We start from the raw sequence: 11,720 nt of genomic DNA on the forward strand, positions 1-11,720 counted from the left end.
TTACCCACGTCATCGAAAAGCCGTGGACGCCAACGACAGCAGCCAGATTTCTCAATGCAATAGGCTTATGCGGAACACCGTAAAGCTAAGTTTCGCTCAAATAATCGCGATCGTCTGACGACTGGGATACGATTAAATCCTTCGCCATCCAGCATTCAAGGGGTTAAAAAATCTGCCCTCTTAGCTCAAGCATAATCGAGTGAAGCATCTAACAATTTTTAACTATCGACGTTCACGATTGGCCCTGTGTTCTGCACTCACGTCGTGGGTCACGAATGGAAAACCCACGTAGTGATTGACAGCTATTGAATCCATCAATATTGAACACACTAGTTATAGTGGTTGCCACCTCTATCACCAGGACAGTACCTAAGTCAACCAACACCAACGCTATCTGACACTTACTGGCAACACGTGAAGCACGATGTTGCCAGACATGTCGAGCGAAGTCAGACTTCGAACCTCATCCATCGCCAGACAGTACCAGCGCCAAATATCGTGGGACATATTGTCGCTTACTTACGCATTCTCATATTGGGCGTGCAGCAGGGCGGAGCGTGCGGCGTGCATGTCAAAAAAATGAAGCTCATACAAGTGTCCTGAGTCGCCGCTGCGTACGACGCTAGACGCACGCTCGCCCGCCCCGCTCCGAGCGTCCACTCAGGCCTTACACTTTGTGTATTCCTGGCTCAAAGACCTTTACAGGGGACAGCGCAATCACATTTTTGCCATACTAAATTGAACCTTATCACTGAGACAGAAAGGTGATCAGATCAGACTAGCGAAAACGGTCCACATGAGAGGGCATTGTTTGGCCTGGTATCCCTCTCGCACGTGTGGCCAGTGTTAATGAGGTTAACATAGTAGTAGTATTTTTATCTGTATATTACCTGACTTTATAACTTCTTATATTATTTTAGTGTTATATTCAAAATAGGGTTTCGATATATTTTAAAGAATTGGCAAATAATTATAATGTAATGATTTTGATGCCAATAAATCAAAGATTTGTATAATGAAAAAATATCTTCAATTGGGTATTAGTAGATTTGGTAGTAACTTTGAAAATTGACTGGTATCCCCAATTTATGACAGTGATGACGTCACTGAATAATGTTGACATTGTCAGTAAGTGAGAGAGGGACACCAGCCAAAACAATGCCCTCTCATGTGGACATACTTTTTGACCTAACTACTCATTCTGGCTTAACTATAATTCTGTGTCCTGGCTATACATAGTCAAGCACTGGGACATTTACGTTACGTCAGGGGAATAACGTGTTTCATGAAGAGGATAACATGAGGCTTTCAAAGATTTATTTCAAAGATTTATTGAACATAAAAAGCATACATACACAAAATCAACAAGATCGTAAGCAGCTGCATTAGTGTAAAACTGTGTCGCAGCTCTTACGCCCACCTCGGGACAAGAGGGTTATGTTCTGTATTGTGACATTAAATAATTAATGATTGATACATTATACGATACATTGCCAAACTTAATTATAGTAATTATAATTATGTTAGTTTAAGATTATATTAGTAATTTATTATTCAATTCAATTTATTTTAATTTTTTTTTTTTTTATTGTAAATTAATATATGGTAGGTTAGTTTATGAAGTGCTCTATTAGTCTCTATACACTTTTATATTTCAAAGAGTATCATTAAACAGTGTTTCGGTCTCATTATAATCAAGATTTGCTAAGAATTTAGAGATTTTTATTTTACATTCCCTGTATGATAATGGGTAAATGTTTAACAGACTATTTAATTTGTTGTACAATTTCGCTGAGAGGTAATCATATTGACGCCTGACGAGAGCAATACGTGTAAATTTAAGTTTGCAGATGCGGCCTACCCGTCGTCGTTTGGTAGAGTCGTTAATAAAAGGTAGATCAAGGTGTTTGCGTAGAATAATTTTTAAAATAAATAGTTGTCTAACTGTTAAGACCTTAGCTGTAGAGTATAGATCGGAAGTAGGGAACCAAATCGGTTTACAAAACATAACTTTAAGTATAGCTCTTTGAGCTCTCTCCAATCTAAGAAGGCTAGTTTTTCCTGACCCACCCCAAGCCGTAACGCAATATGTTAGTATGGACTGAGCCAGCGAAAAGTACACGGTTTTAAGGGTTGAGCAGTCAGCAACAGTTCTGAGAGTCTTGAAAACGTAAATTAATTTTCTAATCCGGCCGACAACAGCCTCTACCTGTGCATTCCAAGTCATGAACGAGTCTATAGTAACACCAAGATACTTAACACAACGGGAATACGTAAGTTCAGTGCAGTCGCATGGAATACTATTGATGTTACAATTATGGGCGTAGATAGACAGAGTGGAAGGGGGCAAGGAAGACGCTCTAGGGGCAAACGTCATAAATGTAGTTTTACTAACGTTGAGTGTCAACGAGTTGGCTGCTAGCCATTGCATAACTACGCTTAACGTTGACTCAGCGAGAAGGCGTGCTTCCTCCCAGGTTGGTGCTTGTATGAGAAGTGCCGTGTCATCAGCATAGGCAAAAACTTTGACATTATTGATAGCTAGGTTGCACAGATCATTCACATATACTAAAAATAAGGTTGGCCCGAGAACGCTACCTTGAGGAACCCCAAATGATAGAGTGACCTCATCACTACAATGATTGCCTATACGGACTTGTTGCGTTCGATAACTAAGATAACTTTTAAATATATCATGTACAAGTCCTCTTACTCCAATACGTTCCAGCTTTGTCAGCAGAATTGGGACAGAAACAGTGTCAAAAGCCTTGGAGAGGTCTAAGAAAATTCCTATGGTTTTAAGCTTAGAGTTAAGATTGCTGATGATTGAGTTTGAGAGGGACAAAACAGCATCTTCTGTAGACTTCCCGCTCCTAAAGCCAAATTGGTTATTAGAAAGTATTGCATTTTTATCCAAGTAGTTAATTAAACGAGAGTTAAGAATTTTTTCAAAAATTTTGGAAAGTGTTGTCAGTACGGAAATAGGTCTGTAATTACTGACACTGTCTCTGTCCCCACCCTTATGAATAGGATGTACAAGAGCTCTTTTAAATACCTGAGGGAACGTACCCGACGACAGGCAAAGGTTAAATATATGTGTCATAATTGGCACAAGAACGTGACGTGCGGCCTTAAGCAAAGATGCTGATATTCCATCCCAGCCCAAAGCACAATTTCGAAGCCCCATGGTAATTCTTTCAACCTCTTCGTTATCTGTTTCAATTAAAGCCATTGAATTTGTTCGATAAGAGCCCTGCTGAAGTGGACCCACACCATGGTTGGACTGTGTAATACACTTTGACGCCAGGTTTTTTCCGATATTACTAAAATAGTCATTTACTAAGTTTACCGAATATTTTGGATTATCACTTACGAACAAGAGTTTATCTGTAGCGGAATTTTTATTGTCAGGTCTAGCTATATTTTTAATAAGCTTCCAAGTATCCTTCGGGCTGTTCTTCGCTTTTTCAAACTCCATTCGCTCATACGATTGTTTAACCTTTTTTAGTAAATTCGTGCAAAAATTTCTATAGCGAGTATATGTAAGTTTTGCTATATGATTATTGGGATCTCTTTTACTCAGTTTATATAGGCGATTGCGATTTCGAACACAACGTAGTAAACCAGGTGTCATCCAGGGCTTAATTGTTCTCAATTTGCTACTGACTTTAGAAACTCAACAAATCTTTGACACTGGGAAATATACAAGGAAATCATTTACTAGCACAATTACAATTAATGATAAGGAATATAGTCATGTACAATTGCAACACTCTTGATTGGCCATTAGTAAACCTAATTAGTAAAGTGTGGATTGTTGTTTGTATGGTCTACCTGCAGTGGACAATAGTATGAAACATAGACAACAAAGCTATATTCATAATAATCTAAATACCCACAATGGTAAAACATTATCTAGCATGATATTGTTTAACAACAAAATAACTTGTGTAAAGGTCCTAGAATCATTATTGATAAGGATGACATATAGTAACTGTTAACTGGACTGACTTGACTCATTAATTGACCTACTAACAATGTTTAGTATCAATGAAGTCACTGTTTCTCAAAATAATTGTAGATAAAAAAAACTACCTAAAAGGTTGAAAGGGCTTTGAATGAATGTTTTTAGGGTCAATGACTTTATTCTTTTACTTGACTGGTAAAGATCAAAAAGTGGCAGTTGTTAGTTAAATATAGCTATAACAAGTTTATCAACATTGTTTCTAACACTTTATTATATTGGTGCCCTAGTCAGTTTTACATCCTGTTTCAGGTTCGGACTATGTCCTATCAAATGTATACAAGCAACTGTACACAACAACAACATTACCTGTATACAACTACTTTCATGCTATGCCATGCAACCCTACCAGGTGGAAACTATTAGTATATCTGTAGTAGCCCTAGAAAGCTACATGTTTCAACCAGTAGAGTTCATTGACCCTTGTGTCTTAGTTGGTTAAAACTTGAGAATCTCCTAAATAGCCAGTTAACCCCCAACGCAAAAACAACAGGGTGTTATAAGTTTGACGTGTCTGTCTGTGTGTATGTCTGTCTGTTTGTCTGTCTGTGTGTGTGTGTCTGTCTGTGGCATTGTAGCTCTCGAATGGATGAACCAATTTTGATTTAGTTTTTTTGTCTGAAAGCTGAGTTAGTCGGGAGTGTTCTTATTCATTTTAAAATAAATTGTTAGCATGCCTACACCTGTAGGCCTTACAATGGAGGAGTGCCACAGTATCTTGCCTGCAAATTAAATTAATTACAGATGGACCAAAAGTCTATTTCATGGGTGATAATGATAACTAATGTCTTGAGATTAACTCAAAAGCTTTTCCGGTCATTACTGTTGTAACAGAGTAAACCCTCTCTGGCCCGTGTTCAAAATAGGACAAAATATGGTAACACCAAGAAGGGACAGATGGCAGCATCTACAGCCCATCCTAAGATGGCTACAGGAAACAGGCTACAAGAATTATTACATTATCCAACAAGCATAACAACGGTACTTACTTGACAGATAAGGAGAAATCCCCAGGGCTTGATTCACTGATCCTTATAAGAAATCCACCTTCTGGCTTATTTGCTAATAGTCTCTCGGCATCTGCTCTTGTGATCCTTCCGTAATACCAACTGGAATATATCAAATTGATGAAGGTATAGCTCTTTACACATTGCTGTTACTTATTCCCATACATAAATGACATTATGTATATTGCTGGCATGTAACATAACTAAAATGATAATTATGAGATACCTTTAACTATAATTTATATCAACATAACTCCTCATGCTTACTACTAATGTAGATGTGCCAGTATTAATTTTGTTAAATTCTTTTATATATAAACAAATTTCAATGCTACAAGTGTTTCCAGAAATTTCTATATGAAAGAGGAAAATGATTTTGTATCAAAGTATTGATAATAAGACAAATAATATACCACTGTGTTGTCTGGCTCAAAAAATACCATTTCAAAGAAAATAGTTCCATCATTTTGAGATAAGTTAAGACTGATTAGGCACCCTCAGAACACACCATTCAATAAAATTAATAAATTTTGATTTGTCTGAATAAAACATTTCAAAGACAATAGTATACAGGCCTATGTATATGTTTTAGTCACCTACAAGCTAAATAATGTTTGTTTATAGATAAAAAAAAAACAATTTCAGATGACAATCATAACCATATTGGTATCAAAAGGTAAATGTTCTGTCAACCAGCATTTACTTTTTATCTCGCAGCAAATACAAAGTAATGTATGTATGCTGCAAATGTTTCTAGAAACTAAATCAAGCCTATAGTTACAGTAGGCTGAGAAATTGTATGGGAATTTTGTAACAATACAAAAAGTGAAATTCATGCAAGTGTATAAGTGGATGAGCTTTGAAACAGTCTACGAACCTGTGATTTTTCATTTGAATATAGTTGCTAGGTATTAGTCCTTCTCTGCCGTCTAATTCTGCCCTGTACCAATTCATGTCTTCCTCCATATTTAGTATCTGAAAGAACCAAGTTCTAGATAGAATCTGCGTCGGTACTTTACATAACAACTCGGAAACTAGGTTATCATATTGAAAACTTACTTTTAGGACCTGGTTTTTCCTAAAACTCAGTTCATCATCAGCGGTAGCAGTGAAATCGTGTTTTGCTATAGCCTCCATGATCAAATTAGGCACTTCACTGAAATGTCACCGATTACCAAAATAACTCACAAAGTATACGCTATTTTCACAGTACTTGGGGTCAAGGCAGTAGAGTAATCATAATGTATAAATTATCTTATAAACTGATTTAAAATAATTTGTTACTGTACAAATACTTGTAACAAATTATTTATTCTTTCGTTCGATCTTCACCCACAGCCACACATCAAAAACTAATGTTACCACAGCAAAATAAACTTAAGTTTTCAAAAACACACCTAGCATGGAACCAAATGAAATATTTTTATTTCTGTCAGCCTAAAGAAGTTTACAGGAATACAAGTTTTATGGAGATTAGAAATATAAGGAGCGAAAGCTTTAAGTATCAGAAGTGCACATATAAAAGAGAAGATAGGTGGCGCTGCAATAGCAGGGTGATAAGGGTTTGACAATCTCTTAGCCTTCTCGGTAGTGACCCCGCCTACGGAGCAAGAGGTCCCGGGTTCAAATCCTGATGAGATCTTTTTTATTTTTTTCTACTAATATTTTTCTTGTTTATTTTTTATTTTTTTAATGTCCAAAAATATTTTGTTTTGTTACTACTTTGCGAAATTTAATTCGCAAGACTTACAACATTACCTAAGAATGCTAACATAGGGCAAACAATGTAAAAGGGCTTAAATTAACATTTGTCTGAATAAAACAATAAATAAACACAAATAAAAATACACAAAAAGAAAATTAATTTATAAAAAAAAAACAAAAAGCAAAAAGATCGCTGTCAGAATCGAACCCGAGAACATCTGCGTACGAAGCCAGCGCACTACCACGGGGCTACGTCTTGACTTGGTCAGTTTGACGAAATCAGCCTAGAGAAAAGAATGTCAAATGTCATGTCACATCGCTGATCATTGAGCGACACATGCGCTCCAAGCGGAGAGATTTGTAACTGCAATTACAAGGCCTTGCCGGTCATTTTTGCGACTTTTCTACTTCGACAGATGTTCCTCCTTATACTTCAATTCTCCCTGACAAGTTTATTGGTTTATCGTACCATAGAAAAATTGAATTGTGAATTGCTAACGCCATACTTTTTTTAAACGTGTATCATACTTGGGTTACTTGGTATAAAATATCGTACACATTTAAGTAAAAGCAGGTAAATGATATTAAAAAAATAAACATTTCTAGTATTTTTATATAAATAAATTTACCAAAAATCAAACAATTTTAAACAATACTGAATTATACATGTTCAATTCGGACATGTTCATTTTTTTTTTTTCGTCCTTCTGGACAGGCTAGGACCATAGGCCATACCGCCTCGAACATGTTCAATTCGGACCGAAGCCGGCTAAATACCTAAGCTGTCAAATTTGACAGTTCTTTTAAGTCCATTCGCTCCCAGTGGCATTACACGCGTAAGATATTTTTCTTTATAAATCTTTAATTATTTGAGGAATCTTTCGTTTTAAATACTAAAATGTGTGTAAAATTATAAACTTGTATATGTTGAATGTTTGTTCAGGTGTGATTTTTGTATAATTCCCAAAAAAGTGTCTTTGTTTTGAGTCGTGAATTTTTTTTCCTCAGGTTTAGTCGTAACTCAAATAAACGCAACGATGTCGGGAGGATTAGATGTATTGGCCCTCAACGAGGAGGATGTCACCAAGATGTTGGCTGCCACCACCCACCTTGGGGCAGACAATGTACACTTCCAGGTAAGCCGCTACATAACCTATAATTTTTTACATGTTGACGATTTTCATGATGATATAAGAATCCGTTCCATATCTTGTCTGATGCATACTGACGATCTATTCTCCCAACTGAAGATTATAACTCTTTAGACATGTGATCAAAAAAGTTGTGCCGTCATTTTATCGTGTTGTGTATTTTAGATGGAAACATACGTGTATAAGCGCCGTGCTGATGGTACCCACGTGATCAACCTGCGCCGCACTTGGGAGAAGCTAGTGCTGGCCGCGCGCGCCGTCGTCGCCATCGAGAACCCCGCCGACGTGTTCGTCATCTCTTCCCGTCCCTTCGGACAGCGCGCTGTCTTGAAGTTCGCCGCACACACTGGCGCCACCCCCATTGCTGGACGTTTCACCCCTGGTGCTTTCACCAATCAGGTAATCTTTAAATACATACTTTTAATTTTATTGTTTGCAATGAAGCTGGCTGAGGGATACATCAGTTAAAGAGACTCAAGAGACTAATTTGATTTCACTGCCATTAAAAAATATCGAAAGGACAGTATGAGGTTAGTGAACTCAGTTGTTGAACATTAATAGTGAACTGTAAAACTACAACAAATAAAGTTATTCCAAGACCTTATTAGCAGTGATCGGGGATTTGGATGCCACACTGCGGGATGTCAAGTAGAAACAGTGATATTGATACGCCGCCTGGCCCGTGATATTTTTTTTCATGTCACAAATGCTCAGACGGATCGCCTGATCGTAAGCAACTAACGTTGCTTGTGTAAATTGTGAAATAGACAATAGCAGAAACTGAAGTAACTACTTCAGTTTACCACCACAGTGTACCAACTTCATCATCAAGCCTACTTCACTTATAAACTACTGAAATGCCTTTTAGTTTTTTGGATGATAATGAAGTGATTTATTATATTGAATCAGATATTTTATTGTAAGTGGGGCTTATAATAAACTAAATAAGAAAAACTAATTCTGCAGTAATAATATTGATGATTTGATGTCTCATTTAAAACATTGACCCGTAATAGCAATACATTGATCAACATTATATAAAAAAAATTATAAAGGTAAATTACGATAAAAAAAAAACTATCCTTTATCTAACCATATAAAGCCCGGAATGACGCGGCATATCCATACTAGCATAATGATTGAGGTCATTCACCCTGTGTGGCATCCAAATCCCTGATCACTGCTTATTAGTGATACCTAATATCAATGAAATAGTAAAATACACCATTTTAACCAAATGATGATAACAAACTAAGGAACCACTGACTGCTATCAGCAGGTTGATTAAACTTTATCTGATTTTCTATAATGCCTATTGCACATTATTTCCATTTATCCTCTTGTCTAACAAGTGATAATGTTTAACAGATCCAAGCTGCTTTCCGTGAGCCCCGTCTCCTGATTGTATTGGATCCCGCCCAGGACCACCAGCCCATCACTGAGGCTTCATATGTCAACATTCCAGTCATTGCTTTCTGCAACACTGACTCTCCTCTCCGATTTGTTGACATTGCTATCCCATGCAACACCAAGGTAAGATACTTCTGAATACAGTCTGCTTTATATTTTTACAAACATGGTTTTCTAACTAAGGAGTACTTTTGCTCAGGGGAACACACCCCATAATTTTTATTTTATTTTGTGGTTTTTTGCTATAAGTTTCATACAAAGATTCTCCTAGAAATGCTTAGAACATTCCAAAAAAAGATCTTTATTTAATTTCAGTCATCTCACTCCATCGGTCTGATGTGGTGGCTGCTTGCGCGTGAGGTGCTCCGCCTTCGCGGCGTGTTGGCCCGCGACCAGCGCTGGGACGTTGTGGTGGATCTCTTCTTCTACAGGGACCCTGAAGAGACCGACAAGGAGGAGCAACAGGCTAAGGAACAGGTGAGCCTTTAGTTGTTATAATTTGGTTGTGTCTACTGAACGTGGTCCATACTGAATGAGCCATGAGTGGTCATAAGCTGATGCCACAGACCAACCCCTATAGACATCTATTACAAGACGACTCGCGGTGGCCAGCCTTCCTAGTATTTGCACTGATATAAGCGCGGGCGCTCGCCGTGCCCGATCAGTATCGACCAAGTAACAGACCCGAAAGCAGCGCGTGTTTTTCGCACAAAAAAATTGGAAAAGGGTATTTTGATGCCTTAAAGATGTCCACCTGTAGTGTGAAATGGTGTGGAAAGGTAACAAGAAGCTCAAATTTAAAAACAGACGGCATTACATTCCACAAATAAGTCATATTTATAATTTATTCAGAGCCGGCATAGGTCAACTTACATTGGCCACTTACGCGTCAGTAGAGGGACAGTCATACTTCTGTCCCTTTTCATCTGGCGCGACTGCCCGCCATCCTTGAAACGGCCAATCACAGCGCGCTTAACACATTCCCCGCCCGCTCCTCGCACCCCAAACACTGGTGACTCGTATCGCGAACCAAATATACAAGACTGCCACTCTATAGGAGGTTCTCTGTGGCTGATGCTGATGAGCAAGAGACAAGGTCTTTAGCAAGACAAGTGGCAATAGAATGAGAAGTTTCAAATCATAAATGCTTCACTTATAATACTTGTTTAGTTCCCTAATTTTTGTTTGTAAAAAGTTACACATAAGACAATCAAGAGTTACCGTGGCTCAACTTTGCACTAACTGTACAGAACAAGGCAAGGGAATGCATCACTATCACACATGCACTACCAGACAAAAAATAGCGCACTACATCAGAAGTGAACGAGTGGCCACCGTGCGGGTTCTCGGTGTCGTTAAGATTGTTAATTTGAATGACACGAATGTTGATATCGTTTCGTAGGCCGTGGTGCCCGCCAAGCCCGAGGTGGCGGCGCCGGCGCACGAGGACTGGGCGGAGCCGGTGGAGCCGGTGGCGTCGTGGGCGGACGACAGCGCGCCCGCCGCCGCCGCCGCCGCTGCCGCCGCCGCCGCCGCCGCGCCTGCTTTTGGTGCTGCGCCCGCGCAAGAGGACTGGGCTGCTCAGGTATTTTTTTTTTTCACTTCTATGTGCTCAAGCTGCAAACGGCCAATGTAGACGCAGGCAGGCAGGTTCCTCAGCCGAGCAAAACGCCCGCACCGCCTGAGCCGAAGGCACGTCTACATAGCACATTTTTCACGCGAGGAAATTGCCTCGTGATGAGCCTTGCTGTGTGGACCGGGCTATTAACTAAAGGCTCTCTTAAGAGTAAGTTTTAATAGTTTTATAGTAGCATTGACAACAATGATATGAAATCATACAAGTCAACATACAATCAATCACAAGTTTTTGTTTCACTCGGAAGCAGAATTTATGCCTTAAAGCATTATATTCCACTTTTCTATGTACACTATTCTATATTTGAATTGTTTGGGTTTCTAAAAAATCTTATGAAATATTTTCTTATCTGTATTTTTTAGGGGTTTTTTTCCTATAGAGGTAGGCAGAGCTCAAGAAACTCAGTTTTTAAAGTTTTAGTGCCCCACTTAGCAATTAAAATTTAATCTCCCACACCACAGTTGCACCCGTGTCCCACATCCGCAATGAAAAATGTAAATATAATATAATGTTGCAGGTACAAGACGAGTGGGCCGCGCCCGCCGCACCGGCGGCTGCGCCCGCGGCCGCGCCGTCCTGGGGCGGCTCCGGCCAGGACTGGACCGCGTCCTAAACGGTTCATCATCGGCTGAATAAACAACAAACATAACTGAATCTTTTATTTACATAACCCACTTACATTTCAAATAAAGTATAAAAAAATACGGTCGGTGGAGGCGAAAGTTTTGGTACATTACATGGTCATACCCGTAATGGAGCTGTTAAGCCTCCGCCACACATGAGCGTTT

General features: G+C 38.8%; 2 protein-coding genes across 2 annotated transcripts in view; one reads left to right on the forward strand and one right to left on the reverse strand.

Moving 5' to 3' along the window:
* LOC125233175 (growth factor receptor-bound protein 2) overlaps positions 1–6,386 on the reverse strand; it is a 37,278-nt gene extending 30,892 nt beyond the window's left edge. The window contains exons 1-3 of the mRNA XM_048139064.1: positions 6,091–6,386; positions 5,909–6,006; positions 5,014–5,133 (exon numbers count right to left, since the gene is read on the reverse strand). Of these exons, the coding sequence (XP_047995021.1) occupies positions 5,014–5,133; positions 5,909–6,006; positions 6,091–6,168 (296 nt within the window). The 5' untranslated portion in view covers positions 6,169–6,386. The remainder of the gene's footprint in view (positions 1–5,013; positions 5,134–5,908; positions 6,007–6,090) is intronic.
* Positions 6,387–7,469: 1,083 nt separating this feature from the next.
* LOC125233258 (40S ribosomal protein SA) lies at positions 7,470–11,581 on the forward strand. Its single transcript, XM_048139197.1, has 7 exons — positions 7,470–7,571; positions 7,744–7,871; positions 8,052–8,285; positions 9,255–9,419; positions 9,612–9,773; positions 10,699–10,881; positions 11,450–11,581. The coding sequence occupies exons 2-7, from the start codon at positions 7,773–7,775 to the stop codon at positions 11,543–11,545; spliced, it is 939 nt and encodes a 312-aa protein (XP_047995154.1). The 5' UTR covers positions 7,470–7,571; positions 7,744–7,772; the 3' UTR covers positions 11,546–11,581.
* Positions 11,582–11,720: the final 139 nt, after the last annotated feature.

The sequence above is a fragment of the Leguminivora glycinivorella genome, chromosome 14, assembly GCF_023078275.1.
Source record: "Leguminivora glycinivorella isolate SPB_JAAS2020 chromosome 14, LegGlyc_1.1, whole genome shotgun sequence".
Lineage (NCBI taxonomy): Eukaryota > Metazoa > Arthropoda > Insecta > Lepidoptera > Tortricidae > Leguminivora > Leguminivora glycinivorella.